This window comes from Haliaeetus leucocephalus, unplaced genomic scaffold (genome assembly GCF_000737465.1).
Source record: "Haliaeetus leucocephalus isolate CR32 unplaced genomic scaffold, Haliaeetus_leucocephalus-4.0 Scaffold636, whole genome shotgun sequence".
NCBI classification, from domain to species: domain Eukaryota; kingdom Metazoa; phylum Chordata; class Aves; order Accipitriformes; family Accipitridae; genus Haliaeetus; species Haliaeetus leucocephalus.
Genome location: NW_010973072.1, coordinates 6,357,523 through 6,378,302, shown reverse-complemented (window position 1 = coordinate 6,378,302; position 20,780 = coordinate 6,357,523). Strand labels below are relative to the sequence as shown.

General features: G+C 39.2%; 1 protein-coding gene across 1 annotated transcript in view; it reads right to left on the bottom strand.

Annotated features, from left to right (window-relative positions):
* Positions 1-20,780, bottom strand: part of LOC104838641 (chromosome unknown open reading frame, human C16orf45) — a 54,089-nt gene that overhangs the window by 16,885 nt on the left and 16,424 nt on the right. Inside the window, exon 2 of the mRNA XM_010578498.1 lies at positions 7,690-7,813. Within this exon, the coding sequence (XP_010576800.1) occupies positions 7,690-7,813 (124 nt within the window). The remainder of the gene's footprint in view (positions 1-7,689; positions 7,814-20,780) is intronic.

The window sequence follows — 20,780 nt, the reverse complement described above, 5'->3', positions numbered from 1 at the left end:
TCATCCAATATAGCTTGGCTTCAAGTTTTGCTTTCCATCTACAGTATCAGGCACTGGCAGATTTCCCAAGGAGCATGTTTCATGATGACAGTGAATGCTATTTTATAAGAACTCCATGCCTTTTCTATTAACAGGCATAGGCAGTAACTGTGGATGGTAAGATCTCACCTATACTATTAATATTTACTGGGTCAGAATATGCTAATACATTTAAAAATCCATGAATCTTGCACTACAAATTATTCTGAGGTTCAGTTTTGATCTGTTCCTGTATAATATAGAGGTCTGAGGTTTTGCTGCCTGTCTCCTCTGTCAACCAAACTGAGCTAACACATGCATTACCCATTTTTATAACCGTGTCTTTCAGCATGGTATATGTCCATGCCCCCCAGTGATATGAATCCTAAACTGCTTCTGAAGCCACACACAAGTATCTATAGCAGTAACACATTAAATGTGCAATGAAGAGGATGCTGCCTGAGCAGCTCCCTCAGCTTTTGGGCCTATTATCTCACCAGGAAAGAAAAGAAGGAAGCGGGACAGGATAATTAGAAAGGGAGAGTGTGTGCATGTTCTGAAGTGGTATGTTTGCTTTTCTTAACAGCAAAGACAGATTGAAAATTTACAGTTTGACCCAAGCGCTTTTTATAGAGAATATTTTAAGAAATGAGCTGAGAGAAGTCTGAGAAGCGAATGAGGGGGAATGCTGGCTAGCTATAAACTGATGCTTTTCCGTACATACTGTCTCCTTCATATCAATACATGCTGAGTCCTCAGCTTTTCTGAAAATAAACCCAGAAGAGCTGGAGATAGCATATGATGGCTTTAAGCTATGTTTTCATTTCCTGGGCTGGCTGGAGATGGTCACAACAGCTCCTGGCATAATTTTTTGGAATTTCACAGTATCAGTAGCATAGAAGGAGAGATGCTACAAACAGCCACAATTGCCATGCAATCTTGACATAACCTGAGGAGGTCCATCGTGGGTACTAAGTGAGGCAGGGTCTTGAGACAAAAATAGGATTTGATAATATAATTACAGAGCAAATCACAGTGCATCTGTTCTGCTGTGACTATGGTTGCCTCAGCTAAAATGTGATTGTACAATATAAATTGTGGCATTACCTAATTGAGGAAGGCTTGATTTTATAATCTGAAAATTGGTTCCATGTAAACTTTAGGTAATTCTTCATAGCAAGCAGGTATTCAGCTGGAAATAGTACGGACTTCCTGGATATGAAGAGTACAGCTGTCTTCAGCTGCCCTCCTTTTCTTTTCAAAGGAGGAAATAACAGCATAGAGCAAAGCAAAGGACAGGCTTGCAAAGGCTGATACCCGACTTGCAATTTGCACCAAGGTCTGAGAAACATCACAACCTGTTAAGCGATTGCTTCAGCTGATTTTGCTTTCTTTATTTCTTTGTATTGATAAAAAGAAAAACAAGCATTATCAGAAAGCTGGCATCTTTTAAAGCATACACTACAAGATGAACTATTTCACTGTGGTATATGGCATGTAATCTGTTAAATAGATAAGAGTTCAGCCACTTCCCTTGGTTTTCAAGTAAAAAAATTTCAGGGGACAGGCTGAACATGCTGTCACACATCTGATTTTATTGAGCTTCACTCAGCAAAATTAAAAAGCTGTGTTTTGCAATAAAGAAGCCTCACACATTTGAAACTGAGATGTCAACTGGAGTTTCCTGTACTGTATGTTTTTGTTTCACTTCAGAGTTCCACAAAGTTACACTGTTTAAATATATCTTTAAGTAAGTGCTTTAGTTTTAATTACTGAAATGAGGTCTCACATTATGTCTAGTACACCAGTAAGGAATTTCCACTTCTATTTGCAAGGCAGAGACGAAAGAGCATACAAAGGACTACAAAGCAGTACAGAAGAGAGAAAAATCACATGTATTGAAACTGTACGGTTATTTGTGGTCTTCACTTAAAAATTTTGGTATTTCATTTTTAAACAGGGTAAATCCTCTTTCCACTGTTCTCACTGAATGTTCACTTTTCCTGTATTTTGGGGAAGTTTTTCTCTAACACAGTGATAGGCAGACTATATTTGTCTAGGAGAAAACAAAGGTATTCCCTTTCAACAGTAAATTATTGGTCTGTCACTAAAAAACAGTATGTATTGCTCTGTGGGGCTGTGGACAGTACATGATTTGTGAGCCTGGTATACAGATGCGGACAAATTGCAACATCTTTTTAAAGACATCTTCTGAATTTTAAAATAATTTTGATGGATATTAGTACATACCTGCCTTGTCCACCAGTCAGGAATTATGCAATTTCTGGAAGCTGTCAGTAGATGTCTGCCAGACAGTTTAATTTTCAGAGCCGTGCCCTGTGAACTGCACCAAGTTCAGATTTGAACCAGGGTACATGGCCTTTTTGGGTGCTGTACTTGGGGTGATCTGAGCAGTGAGTGTTTTTATTGAAGGACAGGTGGAGGACACATGCATTTAACAACCGTGCATCCAAATATCCCCTGGTTTTCACGAAGGCCTCCTGTGACAGACTCGCCAGAGCTCTGTTGTGTCCCATTGGAGCCAGGGGCACTGGAGGTGGCTGCTAGAAAAACCTAAGTTTTTTGAGGGCCTTAGCTGGCAGCCCATGGCCCTCTATGCCACACAGCCCAGCAGACAATAAGGGGAGGGCACAGAGTTTGTGAAGATGGAAAAAATTCCTCAAAGCTGTTGCGAGAGGAAGGTGGGTGTCAGGGGAAAGGTCACTGCAGTGGCCCCACAGAGAGGGCAGCCATTTTGTACTGTCTGGTTGAGGTGCCACAGAATGGTGGCCATTTTGTCTTATGCGGCCACAGAGCTCGTTTCACCTGAGAGGGCAAGCAGTTAGCACTGCCTTGCATGCCTCTGCAGTGGAAGGGGCCCTATGAAGGACTCCCTCTAAACTTTAAAAATAAAGTGTGCCCCTTATTAAAGGAATTTTTGCTGCCCTTTCCCTTCTTTAACCAGAATCATAAACCGGCAGGCAGGTGAGGTCTCTTATCTGGTGACTGACTTCAGTATCACATGAATTACTGTTGCTGACTGGGTGTCCAAATCTATTTCTAAAGGTGGAAAATTTCTTCCTGAGGAGATTAACCTGTCGATGGCCCAGACCAAAGATCTTGAGTAATTTTAATATCCAGTATAGCACAAAGCAACTTTCTTATTCACAGTGTGACTGTTGCAAAGAGGTGGGGGGAAATTCATAAACTAAAAAACCAAGCTTTGATGTTTTAACTCAGTACTTAATCACAGAACTGTATGTGAAATTTGTTCAAATATAATTGAAATTTTCCTCACTTTAATTTTGAAAACTGAAAATCTGGGTCTGTTGAGCTAATAGTATGTTTGATAGACATAGGCTAACAGATGAGACACAGAGGCTGCTTGGATATGTATGAGAAAAAAAAAAACCATATAGTTTTATATGGTTTTTGAACACTACTCTGTACCACTTTTTAAGTCTAATACTATTAAGTCCTTTCATTTTTTTATTTTAATCCCACTGCCTGATTCTTAAATACATTAGGACTTACTTTCAAATAATAATGATGATTACGTATCTGGCTTTTATTTCTTCACCATCTCACTCTTTCTTTCACCCCTACAGGGTGACTCTTCTAAAGCTTTTAGTGATGATGAACTGTTCACTAAAGATTTTATTTAGATACTGAAGTATTACCAACTGTGAGTACTGCAATGTAACATTTGTATAGTGACGTAGGAGCAACATACTTAATTTTATCCCTTTTGCTGTCCTACAGAATTCATCATTGGTGTTACTTTGTTCAGTGGGGAGCATGGACCTCATAGTATTACAATGGTAAAAATAAGGCCTCGATGCCTTAATTTTCCAAGCAGGAAAGCGGTCGAGTCCATGTTGCTTGAAAAGACACACGTGCTATATAGATTACAGCTGAGGAACTACCTGAAAGAATATTATATTATTGATGATCTCCCATACCAGCAGGTAAAGTTTTTACTGGTTCATGCACAGAAGTGTGAAAAATGCAAACCAACTCCAGGTTGGAGTGCAAACCAACTAAGCATCCAGACTTTGCTAGGGTTTTTTTTTAGTTGTGTTTGGTTTTTTTGTACTGGCTGATACGCTAACCTGGAGCAGTTCTGTACCAAATGCCCTTATTTTATGGCTACTGCATTGTTTGGGCAAAATGTTGACATAATACTTAAAGACAACATGTGTTGTTGCAGAGTTGTTTCAGACATCAGTGAGTTTTATTATTATCCCATCTTGATCTTCTTTTCTGCATCTTCTTCAAGGAAAGCAGTAATTTCAATTAGCAGTCTTGGAGCAAGTTCCTTCCATGGATTAAACCTGCATCGCTCTGACAGGCGAAGAGCTTGCTCTGAATCAGCAACAGGTCTAGCTTGCAGCATTTTGTTTTCTTAAAATACAGTGTCTGTGCTGTGAAGAGTTGTGGTAGTTGCTGGTGTGTGTCAGTAAAGCTGACAGGCTGTATGCCTCCTAACATGAAGGAGCTATGGCCACCATTAGGGCTGGTGATACACTCAAGACCACAAGCCCTCTAGCTTATTTACTTTATTTTTATAATTTTTCTTTTTAAAGCACAGCTACAATGTACTTTGTCCTAGCTTTAGGATCCGGCTACATGTGAATAAAAAAATCAGTCATACAGACAGACAGTGAGAAGAATAAACCATTAGTTTTAAAAACGTAGCTAGAGATGTAAGCTGTGGCTGGATGTGTAAGTGATATGGAATTATTTCATTGTGTTCATGCTTTTATAAGAACTTATAAAAGCCCAGTTTAACTCAAGAGAATTTCTACTCTGTTGCTAACAACATGAGGGAAAAAAAAGAATACAAACATACTACACATTTTCTCCATTACTATATGTATATTTTATCCTTTTGTTATAATTGAACGAAAAGCTAAAGCAGGTACAAGAACTAAAGAGATCTGTTTCTCATTAAAGCTGGTCTTGAACTTGGTGGTCTGAGCATAGGTGTAGTACTGCTAGTTAGCAGCCACATGTTCGAAGTCGAGTCTGCCTTACACCTGCCTGAGAGAGCTCAGTTTCATGCAGTTGGTTGTATAGGTCATTCACAGGGAAATCTAGTCCTGTCAGAAGAAAACAATTACTAAAATTCATGACCTGCATATAGACTTCTGGTCTTGGGACACTGGCAATATGTTACTTCAGGAAACAACTGAAAAAAATTAAATATGGCCACGTACAAAGTCTTCCACAATATGTCCATGAATTAGAGTTTATGTAATTTGCTTAAACAGATACAAAACTTGGACCACTGAGGTAACAGTGAGTTGTGCTGTTAATCTCAGCAAGAGGTCATTAAAAGACATTTGTCATTAAAAGACATTTGTCATTGAAAACAAATGCAACTGAGCCACTCTGTTGGTGTAAACTATCCAGAATGAAAGGTAGTAAAGAACAGGTGCTGCTATATTACTTGGGCATCAGTAGCAACATGCTTCTCACTTGTCAGGAATAAAATGTAAAAACATTTTAAAAAATGAGATAAAGTCAAATAGACAATTTTTTGGACTCCTAAAAGCTATTAAGGGAAGCATATTCTAATTCTGGAGGCCTTTGTGAGTGAGAGAGGCTGCTTTTTCTTTCACATTTGATGAGCCAGTATGAAGAACTTGCCTGTTGTAAATGGGCTTAGAAAGATGGAAAGCCAACACAGGGCTTGAAACATCATGATCAGTGCAGTCTTGGTTTGCAGGTATAGTCCCAGTGCAGAGACAGATGCTATCTCACCATTTCATTCAGTGGTGTTAACAAACTGAATTTAACTGCCTCAAGGATTAATGAGCAGTGTCAGGATATTCTGCCACAGAGAAAGGAACAGTCGGGCTAGAAAGCTGTGTGCATATCCCTGGAAAAGGGGTCATCTTGGCCCGCTGCTGCTGAAGGAATGAAAGGGTCTGTGGCAGTGGCACAGACCTCAGTCCCTCTTGCTGAACAGTGGCAGCAGCAACAAGCTTGGCTTTCCATGACTTAGAAAAGTCAAAAGAGTGGGGCCACCTCTAGCAGTTGCTGCCTCTGTCACCTGCCTGCTTTGCTAATACGTAGGGCCAAATCTAGTGGAGACTTTGATGCTCAGAAGAGCTCTCCTCACTCAGCCAGTGAACGGCTGGGGAGTGCTCTTGGGTAGCTCCAGGCAGAGTATATTTGGACAGTATCTAATGCAGGAAGAGTACTGTTGCACAGTATGAATGTCAGTTATATTCCCTTTTCAATAAGCAAGCTCCTCTATGTTAAATTCCTTACTCAAACACGTGCTAGGCAACAGAGTAAAGCATGTGATGAGTGTGAGCATGGGGGAAATGAAAAGAACAGACTAGATACAAGAACAAACAGAACAAGTGAATAACATGCAAAACAATGACAAGTAGATACCTGCTATGGCTCTCATTCACTGGGACAGTTTATTTCAGTGCTTTGTTTGATATAGAAAATGTCAAGAGAAGTGCAGACTTCTTCCAGATTAAATTTATGTACAAGCCAATAAACTAGCAGTTATTTGAATACTAGGAGCAGGTATGACAAAACCTTTCCTGTTTACTTTGTTTGTACCACTACAGCATTATTAAAGGTCAGTGTCACTATTACCAGTCCTTACTTCCAAAGGTGTCTAAGCAGTGATTTGCAGCTGAAGTCTTCCAGGATAATACTCCAAGACAGATGTCTGTACTGTTTGAGAATGAGGCTTTCAACTTCTGGCAGTGCAAGTCAGGGCACTGAAATTAACCTCCAGGTGTAAGGGTTAAAGTACTAGTCCTATCTCTGTACTTTAAAGGGAGAAGAGAGCAAGAGAGTTTTTTCGGGCTACTGTAGCTTCATTAATGCCAAGGGTCTGGGTTCAACAGGTTTTAGATCTACTGAGGTTCTTGGCCTGCCAGCAAAGGCGTTGGCTTCTGACCTCAGGTACTCACAGACAGATGGGACTTCAAAATAATATACTCCTTATTAACAAGTCCTGGTCTTGTAAATTCAGTGATTTAGGAATATGAACCCTATTGACTTCATCATCAGAACTGGATTAATTTTGATTAACCTTCAGTGAGGCTCCTATGCCTGACCCTTTTGGCAGTTTTGAAAAATCTCTCTTGGAGTATTGCTATTTATTTTGATACATGAAGAAGTGTTTTGTTTTCATAATTTAATGGTTTCCATTTAACAAATGTCAAATCCTGGCTGCTATTAGTCCAACACAGTGTGCTCTCTTGTGACATGAACTGTCTGAGACCACTAATGAAGTGAGGAATAAAGCCTGAATTAGGTTAGACTGTAGAAGCTCCAAATCCCCTACCTGTTGATATTTTCTTCAGACAAATATCCTTCCCACAAAGGACTGAAGTCAGGTATAAAAATACGCTCTGTCGACACGTACTTTGCTAAAGTTTCCTTTTGTAAGTAATAGATCCCTTTTATGTCTTCTGCAAATCATACTGAATAAAAAAGGTGCTGAATTAAAAAGGTAATTTCCTTTGCAACTACAAAAATTATTTCCCAATGGTATTTTGCAAGCATTCACCTAACTGGGATGCTCTTTATCTTTCTTCCTTTTAAAATGTCAAGCTGATAAAAGTCTTCTAAATAGCATTCTTTCCTATTTTGATTAATTTTGCATGGTGTTTTCCCAGAAGTATTGATACTTACATAAACCTGAGTTCTGATTCTCTTCTGACTAAGACTTCCCGAAGTCTCTGGATCTTTGCCATCTCAAGCTCAATTTCCTCAGGCATCATTGTTGTTTCAGCCATTGAAATGATGTCAAGTTGATCTGTGTGTGAAAGCAGAGAAAATGAATTAAGCTAGTCAAACTGCCTTAATGGATTTTTTGAGGAATGTAAATTTAATCACAGAGCTATCTGACTATGGAGTAATTAATGCAAGTAGTAAAGAATATTCTAGCTGAATGCTACGTTGACTGGTTTCTCTACTTTTTTGCTTATTACTTTCAAAGTAACCATTTTGAAGTGAAAGAGTCCCTAAACCAAAGTGACATTCATTTTGTTAGTCAGAATCTATCATACCTCTAAGGAATCCCAACTCAGTAGGTTACTATAGCTACTGTTCCTTAACTGATAAACTACAAACTTTGAAAGAACAGCCATAGACTGCTACAAAACTCACTCAAAGCAATTACTTGCAACTCTGAAGAGTCCTATCTTGGCACAAGGGCAGGCAATGTGAACTGATGAAGGTTTCCCATCTTTAATTCTCATAACTCTTCATGCCATTCCACCATCTCAGACTGACTAACAGCTAAAGCCCAGGCCCACTAGAAAGGAGCCAAAGATGTGATTAGAAATCACGTAGGGCCTAATCCTTCGAGGGGCTGAGTGTTTCTCACTAGGGCCTTGAAATCAGTTGAGGAGACAAACAGCACTTCAGCACTTTGTAATAATTAGCTGGCAACTGGTAAGGCCAGGGTCCTTCTGTGATTATTTCTCTATAATTGATGTATAACCTCTTCTAATCAAGAGAGAAACAGGGCTATGAACTGTGTTCACTGAAGGTAGAAGGAACCAATTTATAGAAGGTGGATTTGGGAAGGAGCAACTTAGCCTCTGGAAAACCTTATTCCAAGGGTTCACCATACTTGGCCTTTATTTTGAACAAGAATTTAGAGGCTGAATAATAGAGTGCGTCCATGTTTTGGTACCCAAATGGAGACATATTCCTGAAAGCAAGCCTGTTTCACCTGTATTGGTTTAAAAAAGGAAAATGAAGAGGTCAAAATGTACTCAGCATGATTATGCAGAAAACAGGAGACAAAAAGCATCAGAAAAAAAGCTGTTCAATTAATTAAGAGGAGACAGTCAAAAGTCCCTCATGACAGAGTAAGCACAAACAGCTGAGAAGAATTTCTGACAAAAACTTGGAGTAGGAATGAAACTACAAAATCTCAACACAGCCCCTGCATGAGCTTAGTTCACAAAGACCTGTTCTCCCAAAATTTAAGCAAAGTAAAGAAATTCTATAGGTTATAAAGAAAACATATTTTCTTTTTATATAAAAATATATAACATATATATCCTGCTAGTATTGTCTGCAAGTTTTGGCTTCACCTCATAATGAAGGAAATGGGCAAATAAATTATTTTTTTTTTGAGATAACAAGATCTTGAGAAAAAAAGTGACACAGATTTCGAAATGGCTCTCATGAGAGAACAGCCATTTCTCAGTAGTTGTTTTTAAAACTCAAATTGCAAAACTGGTTGGTAAAGTAAGGCTATCTGGTGTGTCTGAACATACAACTGCTGCCTGTGGAAGATGGATCTTCCTGTTAGAAATCATTGTGTTTGTTGGGGTATATTTAGTTGAGGTATAGCCTAGATGTCTTAAGAAGTGTTGTTCCAGCTCTGCAGGCTAGCTTCACAGTGTAAAGCACATGAGTCTTTTGAAATCCCAGCCACTAACTTAGATGTTGAAATAGAACCTAAAAACCTTAGAAATTCTAGATCTGTTTGAGGAAGGTTGAACACCACTGAAAATGCCTTAGGGACTGTATCCAGCCCCACCCTTTCTGTCCCCTCACACCCTTATCTGCGTGTGTGGGAATGAAGAACCATAGCAAAGTCTTGAACTTAGTAGCAGAGTATCTAACATGCTATGCTACCACTAACAGATGGGCAGAATTATAATTCAATATTCACTATGTGTTTATCAGACATCAGTCAAAAGAAACTAGAACAAAGACTCTGTAAGTATAGTTTTGCCTCTTGCTGCTTTTCAGGGTTGTGGAGTTATTTTAACTGCTTGCAGCATAATAGGCTTTGGTGCAAATTTATTTTCCAAAAATACTAATCAGGAGATAGGAATTTATCCTGATGCTACCATGAATTAAAGCCAATAATACTGGTAATTAGAAAGATAAGACACAAATACATTACATCTACATACATATTTTAAAAATAGTTCTCAAGAGCTCAGAAAACAGGAAAAAAAAAAGTTACTGTCTTATTTCCAGCCTGCAACTCTAGCTGTAAATGCCCCAGTGTTACCCCTTAGATCAAGTCAGCTATCATACTGTGATTTCAGTAATTCAGGAGGGGAATCATGAAAAAGCCTTATGCCTTGAGTATGTGCTTAAAGCCAACACAAGAATTAGTGTGACAAGCAGTAGTCTAGTCTGACCTCTTGCAGAACAGTCACAGATTCTCCTTCACATCCCACTCAACATGTGCTTGAACCAGAGAAAATATTTTTGAAAGCTATCCAAAATTATGCAATGTTTTCAAAAGAATAACAAATGTAAGCAAGGCACCACAAGTTTGAAAGTGGAGGGAAATAAATATAGAAACCATAAGATATTAGTTCACAACTTGCCTGCAAACTTAGAGATGTAGCCAGAATAATACAGATAGATAAGGAGTGGTTTAGTTTATCTTCATAGCAGTACATGTACTGTGAACATACTGTAAGGTGATTAATTCTCATGGAGATCTCAGACTGGAAGGAGTATTGGCAAGAGCTGGATTAAGGGAACTTTAAGAGGAAAAAACAGACTGGGCAGTTGAAAAGGGAAAAAATTTGAAGGTGACGATATAGAGAACTGAGTATGGACACACTGTGGTGCTGGAAGAGATTAAGACCCAATTCTAGAGGGGTAGGTACGGTCTTCCAAGGAGCAGGAACTGAAGTCAATCCATACTTCATGCATGTTCACCTGTGCACTATTAAGGAACAATTAACTTTTTGCATTGAATCTCCAGCTTTTCTAAACCTCTCTTCCTAACAGGTAAAGACTAAGTGAGCTCCTTTGGAAGCTGCCAATGCCCTTTATATAGGTGAGTCCATAGGTCTCATAAACCCAACACAGCTGTATTATACCATCCACTTTGGCCCCCTCTGAAGAGTATGCATTTTTAAGGCAGGCTCTGAGGGAAAAGGCACAATTAGAACACCATATTTCCCAGAAATCCTGAAATAGTAGAGCACAGGTGTGAAGACACTCTGGAAATACAAGCTGCTGAAGAGGCCACAGGTCAGGATTCTTACCTCACACCTTCACCATTGTGATCCTCACAAATCACCAACCTGTTTGTGTCTGAATTTCTCTTCTAATATTGTGGATAACTGTTTGGCCTACCTGGCATCAGCTATGCTGAAGGATAATTAATTATTTTTCATAAAATGGTTTGAGCTCCTGGGATGTAAACCACTTGGGAAAGAATATGTTAATGTTATTAAGCCTTTGAGTAAAGCTCTAGCTCTGTCCCAGTGATGAATGACACCTCTGGTGCTTTGAGACATGACTCTGAACAGCTTCACACAGAAGTCTCTTACCTTTTCATAAAAGAAAGAAGAAACGTTTCATTTTATTTAAAGCAGGCATGCATTAGTCAACTATTTTTTAGCATATATTGTTACTAAGCTCTGGTTCTGGTAATGAGCCAAAATTCCTAAAGCAAAAGTGGAGACAACACTGAGATTAGTCACAGCCAGTGACAGAATGAAACTATTTTGTCTGCTCTGCAATCTCCAGGATAATTTTCAGTGACAAAGAAACAAGTAAAATATTATTACTACATGCACAAAAAGATATTAGCATGAAAATAATTACTATATAGAAATAAAATTATCAAGCTATTACATATGAGAGAGACTGAAGAGGTAAACCTGAAGCTATTTATGCATACTTTTGCTTCAATTTAAATGCAGACTAGTATAGTTAAACTGGGTATTAACTTGGTCACATTTCATTCTTAGTGTGCCAGCCAGAAATGGAACATTGGCCACCTGTGATGAAAAGCAACAAAAAAATAAAACGCCTATTACGTGAATAAGCGCAAAGAAAACTTGAAAAGAAGCCTGAAGTGATACAATGAGAAATGGGAGACTGCGTTACACCTGGTGTCAATAGTTTCAGCCAAATTGGTAAGGAATGCTGTAAGGAAAAAGTAACTGTCAGCAAAAACCCTGCTGCTGTCACTCGATGCAAGCATATTGTTCACTGAGAAGCTCATTGTGCTCTACAACCATTAGCTGGTTGAATTCTAATTTTGTTATCATCATCTTTGTAAAAGACAGAGGCATGGAGAAGGTGAGGTGTATCAGTAACACAAAGGGTCCCAAACCTATGCTGTAGGAACCCAAGCTATGTCATTCTTATTCTGGTGGTATCCACATATTGCACAGCAATCAGACCTCTGCTCCATGAACTCCTAAAGCAGTATGCAGGCAATTTGCAGTCTAGAGGCAGTAAGAGCTGAGTGACGAGTTGCTTATGGATACACAGCAAGTCTGTGGCAGAGCCAGTACAAGGTCTGCTGGATCATGGTGTATCTTCAGGACATTGCTTATTCTTTTTTTGGCTTGTGAATCTGTTGCTGTCAGAAACTATCAGTCAGTCAGCCTTGAAGAGTCATCTCAAGTCATTTAGCAACAGAAGAGCTCCAGCCTAGGTAAGGGTAATGGCCCAGCTACTCTGCCACTTCATCTTTGACATGGATGAACCATCTTAAATGAGACTCTGTGTTTGTTCAATCAATGACTGCTGAGAGCTCTTTAAAGGATTGCAGTACAAATCAGCTACGTGGCTTCTCTAATGTGGCACCACTCAGCAACAAACCTGGCTGCTCAGCCCACTCAGCTACAGTGCTTCAATTGAAAATTATTTTAAGTCATTGTTGTCCTGGACTGGATTTCAACTGAGCAATTTGAGGCTACTTCCACTCCCTTAAATTGTCCAATAATAAGATAATCCTTGTTAAAATACTGTTAATGGCAAAGTTTTGTTCGAAATCTGTGTCAGCACTTTTGGGGCTTTCTCAAGAATTCAGTGAAATTCTCAAATTAATCCTTTTTCACTGAAGTATACTAAATGCTAACAGAGCACAGTGCAGCAAGTGCAGTCTTAATGCTGTTTCAGGTATCAAAATTAAGACTTCCAAGACCACTATTAGTCAATGAGCCAAAGCAGAAGGCACAGGTTAGAGATGGATAAAGAGAGAACCAGATGGTGCAACTTAAAAACAGCACGCTTGCTGGAAATTGAAATAGTTGCATAATGCAGAAAAATAAATTGTTATAGTACAAAATATTCCAGATAAAAAAATGTTCATGTGAAAAGAATCAGATGGTTCTTGTAGTTTGTCACTAGCTTGTCACCTGGAGTCACGAATGACTAGTCTTGTAGTCAGGCCTTTTACTGTATCTTTTACTATTGCCTCAAATGTATTCAGAGGCCCTGAGGTGGTTTTTTTTCCTCTTTGATTTAACCCATCTGGAGCAGAATGCAGTGGCCAATAACTAACCTGTGCAGAAAAAAACTACATCTAATTACTTATTCCTGATCTAGCCTGCTGCAGCATTCTATTACTGTGAATCCTAACAATGATTAAATTTGGCATGTGTGTGGAATGGTATTTATTCAGTGTTTGATGCTGCAATTACCATGCAAATATAGCTAATAGCTAAACACAATACAAACAGCTGCACTGTATTTTGTATGTGGCTTCCCTAACAGGCAGGCAACATTGTGCAATTTAAAATGAGTAGACTAGGGGAAAGGGGGAAGGTGGCATAAGGCAGTACCTGTGTGGAAGTGACCTGACTGTCGTGGTGCTGAGCACATCCCACCACTCCTGCTGGTTTGACAGCATGGGCTCAGCATTGGTTTGGATATGTGTCCTGGTTTTGGCTGTGATAGAGTTAATTTTCTTTCTAGTAGCTGGTATAGTGTTATGTTTTGGATTTAGTATGAGAAGAATGTTGATAACACACTGATGTTTTCAGTTGTTGCTAAGTAATGTTTAGACTAAGTCAAGGATTTTTCAGCTTCTTATGCAACCAGCAAGAAGGCTGGAGGGGCACAAGGTGTTGGGAGGGGACACAGCCAGGACAGCTGACCCAAACTGGCCAAAGGGATATTCCATACCATGTGATGTCATGCCTAGTATATAAACTAGGGGGAACTGGCCTTGGGGCGGGGTGTCGTGGCTTGGGAACTAACTGGGCATCGGTCAGCAAGTGGTAAGCAATTGCACTGTGCATCACTTGTTTTGTACATTCCAATTCTTTTATTATTATTATTGTCATTTTATTATTGTTATTATTATCATTATTATTTTCTTTCTGTCCTATTAAACTGTTCTTATCTCAACCCACAAGTTTTACTTCTTTTCCCGATTCTCTGCCCCATCTCCCTGGGTGGGGGGGACAGTGAGTGAGCAGCTGCGTGGTGCTTAGTTGCTGGCTGGGGTTAAACCAAGACAACATGGTGCAGGTGTCTGGCTTTGAGAAGCCTCAGCAGAGGCCTTCCCTCCTTTCCCCTTCCTTTTGCTCAGAAGCAGATTTCAGGCTGAGACTCTGGCCCTTGCTCCTTGCTCCTCCCCCTGGGACCTGGACTTGACCTTGGGCCTGCCTTGTACTAGGGATTTGCCTGGAGATCCGGACTGTGGCAGACCCTGGTTGTCACCAGACCCACTCTGCTTTCCTTGCCCAGGTACCATTGGGCTGGGCCCTTGCCAGTGAGGACACTGTCCCTGCCCCTGCCTGCCTTGTTATGACTCTCAGCACAGGGCTTGCCTACTCTTTCAGAGCTGCCAGCCCTTCTTGTACCCAACACTGATCCTCCACCTACACCTTGTAATAGAAATACTCCTCATGACTGCAGTGAACCTAGGACAAAGGCTCAATTCACCAGGGTTTCCCTTTCCTACTTTTGATGATTTCCGGAGAAATTCCAAAGGAATCTGCCTATATAAATACAGACTGTGGGAACTGGTACCGGATCACTGCACATCTGTTTCAAACAGCAGTGCACAGGCATATTACCGGCTTCTAAGTGCATTACATAAACTCTGCTTCACATTCTCTTTCCATTAATGATATTATCAATATTTTTGTACTGACTGTGAGTCCCAATGCCTCTGAGATAAGAGGCCACTCTATGTGCATCCCAGGAATCAGTCCTTATCCTGCTGCAGAGTACAGTCCGCAGTCCATTTCAGTGGGTTGTATTAGAAAATGCTGTATCCTACTCTTTTCCCTCAAGGCAATCTCTTCCCTCTGCTTGTCAATTGGCCCTCCTGTCTCATCTCTTGCACTGAAAACAGACTGGTGATGACAGCCAACTTACTCAGTAAAAGTTGGATCATGCTGCTGGTTCTATGAGGCCTCAGTAACCAGCTAATAGGCTACACTGAGGTAACAGGAGCGCACATAGCTGATGAGTTTTAACACTGGGGAAAAAGTAATCTCTAAAGCTAATAGTAGTGTGCAGAGGCCATTACTGGAGGATCAAAAAACTAATGTTCTACTCCCCTTAGGTGTGCCGAGATTCTCAGAATCACTTTGCTTTCACTGCCATCAATAGCACTGAATACCGGAGATTACACAGCTGAATTTTGCTTCTAGCAGGAAGCTGAAATTTTTTTGTCTTCTCTCACTGTGCTTGTTACAGCTTTTGAATCCCTATTAATACTTCTCCATGGGTTGAGCAACAAAGTTACTTATTTTGGAATCACTGGCATGTAGAGCTGTGAAATGCACTTTGAACTGACAGAAACTGAGCACATATCCTTCACAGGTGGCTAGATGTGCTTTGTCCTGCAAGTAATGGTGGCCAGAAACTTTGACAAAACTGAGTCTGCTGGAAAATGCTAGAGAAGTGGTATTCAGAGTATCTGGGGTAACATCTTGGATTCAGTACATTTACTATGAAGTCAAAAGGAATGGCTCTGTGCAAAGAGCATGGTTTCCTATCAGTGCATGAGGATGCAGAGCAGCCTTGCAGTTCTGGAGATGTTAAATTCTCCATAAAACCTTGGAAGCAGAAGTTTCAACTGCAGCGCAGCTCCCAGGTGCACAGGGGGTAATCTTGCAGCCCTGAAATACTGGCTTAAACTAGACATCAAAGCTTCCAACATTTTTGGCAGACAGCAGGGCACCTAGAAATCCCAAAGCTGGTTTTTCACGTGCTCCATGTCTCGGGGTAAACCTCTGGGCTGGTTGATTCCCCTTACAGCTTGGCTTTGCAACAGGCAGCTGTGAAATCTGGCAGCTCTAGGGAACCCCTTTGGCAGTAAGGAACCAGAGATGCATACTGAAAGCTGGTTAAATGCCAAGATCTCAGGCAATGTCACAGTCACCAGATATCCCTCCTTCTGAACAGTTATTTGGGGAAGGAGAAAAAGAAGATGGGAGGATTTTTCTGATTCATGGGGAATTGTGGTGCATCTATGCTTCAAGAAAACCTGAAATACAAAGTACTGGCCACGTCAGCTCTGTACTGTGCTGTGTAAAGATCACTTACGTTCTGAGATAAACCGCTAGGCTAGAGCTATCCCTTCACAACTGCAGTCCATTCAGCAGCTCCTCAGTCAAAAGCTCAGAATTTCATGTCTGTAGAGAGAAACCTGTATAGAGAAGCATGGCATCTCTCTGAGGTGATCAAAATGAATTATCATCCATTTAAACTTGCCATTTGTGGGAGGAGAGGAAATCTTGCTTTCACAGTAATGGTTAGAATCACTGGGAAAAGCACTGTTGCAGCATCTGCTGCAGTGAAAATATTTTTATTTTGCAACTGGAGAGAATAAAAAATACTTTCTACCATCCCTTAGGATGATAGCTGCTTTTGCACAGATTGCTTATGGAAATAGATTTAATTTTTTTTGTAATCAAAATCAAAATTTTCTGATTGTAGGACATATTAACAGCATTAGCGAAGACTAGGAAAGGCACGAGCAACCTAAAAGACCGCAAATACACCAACTTTGGAAGGTTTGTTTCAAATTTTGTTGAATTAATTTGCTGAATTAATTTGTCAAATTAGTCAACCTTTGGAAGAAGTCATATATGGATACTATGATTATTTCTTTTGCTCTATTCACCTCCCTCTTCTCATTCAGTATTTGACCACCTCTCAGTCTTGTTTAGTATTCAACATTGAATATCAAAGATAATCTGTTTCTGTAATATATTAAATTATGTCTTCCTGTTTTCTAATAGTAGGCTACCATGACTTACTGAGTATGTGCAGTTTTATGCATAGCTTGAATCTGTTGTAACTTAGGTGTATTTTCTGTCATCTTTGAATAGTCTGATCAGCATTTACTAAGCATGTGTAAATAACTTCAAAATTATAAACAAAACAAAACTTGGAGTTTCCTTTTATGCAGAAATCTTAGCAGTAAGCCCTATACCATATAGATTCTGTAGGGGAAAAAGCAGCTGGGTTTAGGGGACAGGAAAGTGTGAATTTGTCTTGCAGAGGTGATCAGGTCCACATGTCCCTTTTCCTAATCCAGGGCTCACTGAAGTCAACAGGAGTCCTTCACTTCAGCCTAATTTTTTCCTTTTATTTTTTTTTGCATGTGTCATATGTAACTTATCCTTCTAGGCATGCAGCTGTTTTTGTCTTTGAAGGAGAAGAATAAGTTTGAAAAAGTCTTGGAAGTTCATACTTGGCTTTTCAGAAATCTGTAGAAATCTGTTGGTATTCTCTAAAACTGACTAACAGCCTGATAAATTTAGTGGAGCTGGGGCTGTGATATGCTAGCCTTTTGTCACTGCTGAGGGAAAAAAGAATGCCAGAAAAAAGCAAAATAGTAAGAAAGAACTGACATTCATAATTTTGTTGAATTCAACAGAATTTGAATGAGTCTTTGAATGCCACATGGTAAAAAAAAACCAAACAACACCCTATTGCTAAAAACCACCAGAGATCATTCTGTTTGCCATATCATTTCCTTCCAAGGTATATTAAATCATCTGATGTGTCTGGAGATGGTTCTGTTTAAAGTCAGCTGTGGTCTGAGTGCAATAGCACAATTATAATATTGGGATTTATTTTGTCCAGGTAATGAATACTTTTTTTTTTTTTTTAAATTATCACAGATTTACAGTCTAGACATATTACAACCTGAGCTTCCACTTCAAAAGTGCCTCACTCACACTCTACCATATGACCCCATTTTAAAATTAGGTAAGCAGAGAATATAAAAAGCACTCTGTGCAATTGCCCACTGCACTTCCAGAATCACTGCCCTGTGATTCTGTTCCATATCTAAGAGCCTCTTGTTATAAAAAGATTCTTTCAGTTGCTTATCCTGTACGTTCTTGTTCTTATCTTCAAGCTTTGACCTTTTATTTTTCATTATTTACTTTTGCAAAAAGCCTGTTGGCAGCAGTCTATTCTTTTCCATTTCTGGCTTTTGTACGCTGTGGTCTCACTGAGATTTCTCTTGAAATATAAATGCCAGATTCACAGTGTTGAATATTAACTCCTTCCTCTAACTCTCAAAGTCCTTTTGGTTTCTATGGTATCATACTCAAAGTATTGCACACAATGACTCCTTTCACGTCTGATTTAAGAAAGCACCCATATCCACCCAGTGCCCAAATGAGATTCTTAGTTGTTTTGCATCTTTTCTGCTGTACTTCTGTAGATCAAATAGTATTGCACTGAAGAAAGGCTGGTTTAAAAACTGAACCTGAAAGAGATCCTGCTTTGAGTTTTCTAATTCAACTACATATTCCCAAGCAGAAATTGATATTCAGGCAGTAAAAGTGATTCCTAATTACAGATAGTCTTCAATACTTTGCTATCTAGAAGTTTTATGGTTAAAAGACGGTTCCAATTTTCTACTTTAGGAACCGTTTTCTGCCCTTGTTCCCTATTCAAAGATACATATCAGCACAAGTCCATGACGATAAGATCTGTAAAGATCTTGCCTGTCACAAAAAGTATCAATTAAATTGTCTTGTTTGTTATTCTGAGAAATTTATAAGCAGTAATTATTCTTGGCTTTGTCTTTTGTCAATTTATGACAGTTCCAATTTCCTAAGTGGGTAATTATGCAATCCTTTAATCTTACATTTCCCCCAGGAAAAAGCTCTCCCTAGTCTTAAAAAACTGCTCTGTGCATAGACTACGTCATTTTGATTGTAATGATACCCTGAAAAAACAGCTCATCTCTCAATAGTTGTTCATCCTTCTCTGACAATGAAGACCCTGTGAATTTGCACCAGTCTGGAGTTATTGTAGAAATCTAACGTGATGCATGGGACTTAATGTGATATTCAGACTTAATGTATCTTAAAATCTATACTGCCATCCTGTATTTGGATGGTAAATTCCATTTGTTCTATCTTGCACTTAAGCTTTCAGATTTCAGCATTCTCCTGACTTTTGACGCTGTCAAAATTGTGGTACTCATCTACTTGTGAAGATGGAGATTTTGGTTAGCTAAGAGGAAAGGATCAAGGACAGGGGAAAGGGTTGTTTGTTAAATGATAATGGATGGTATAAAATTAAGTAGAGGTAAAGAATAAGCTTAGACTGGAAACTAGTAACTATCCAAAGCAGTAACATTCTGAATCAGTCTTTCAAGTAGGATATTGGAGGAAAGGAACCAAAGCTGTTTTAAACTAACATCAGAACATACAAATCTTTAAAGGGTCTGGCCTCACTTTGTGGGGAAAAAAACAGACAGGTCCTGTGAATAAGCTCAGGTATTGTATGATTGTCTGCAGTTGCAGGAAGATGGACTCAGGAAGTAGAAAAGATTAATTTTACCATTATCTGGGGCTTTAGTCTTTAAGGTAGGATTTAGCTTTTTGAAGTCCAGTGTCCTCTGCAGTCAGACATTGCCCACACAAAGATTCCAGACTCTTTCGCCATGTCTGAAGTCATAAGGATCCATCCTGTCAAATTAAACTACCACTTCAAGATAGGGTGTTCGCTTATGCAAGGAACTGACTCAGTACAATAGGACAATTTGCTACCTAATTATCTGTAACTAGAATAATTTCTTTTCTAGCTGTAAATCTGTATATGATTTGGTGCTGGTTTATAGCACTATCATTATGATTTACATGTAGTTTTTTTCTACTACTGAGAGTTCTACTAGTTTTCTCTATTTTTATATCATGTCTTTGATCTGTGACTCACAATACCCTGAATAGTCTCCTAAATAGTCAATTTTAGGGGGAGAGGGAGGACTTTTCCTCATTAGTACCCCCTCTGGCAGCAGTTTAAAAGCTGATACAAACCATATTTACAGATCAGGAAACAGAATTTCAGCACTCACAGCAATAAATGCCTAAGGACTCAGAACTTAATATTGAACTAAATGTTTCTTTGAAAATATAAGATAAATATAACTTCATATGAAAGTCTTCCCATAAACAATGAAATAAAAGCCCCAGGCCTGATGTGATTGTGCCATAATATTAAGTCAAAAATACAGATTTTTTTAATGTGATCAAAATTTGCAGGAAGTGCTTCTGATGTAAATAAATTCAGGGTATGCAGAAGTATGTCCACTAACATAAATTACCCTAATGACACTCACAGATTGGGTCTTGAAAACCCTTGGGGGTTTTGACACTCCAATTATAGGGCTCAACCTTGCTATTTTGAAGTTGATTCCAAGTCTCCGTCTAGGCAATTTCCATTACAGTCAATTATAACAAAGTTGCATACATCTCTTCAGCCTGTTAGAGGGCAAATGCATAGCAATGAGGAAAACAGAATCATTAAAACAGCAAAGGGAGTTTGGAATTAATGGATTTTTATAAAATCCTTTTAAAACTCAAGTCCCGTTGAATTAAGAAACGCCAAAGACATTATTTGTGGATTCACATGTGGTTCTCCATTCACCTGAAACCGAATCCTCTGTTTTGATATAAATCGCATCTCTGAGTTGAGACAGTTTTCTAATATCCAGATTCTAAATTTGGCAGGTTTAACTTTTTTTTTCTTATGGTGGCTGTGATAAAGTCACTACAGCT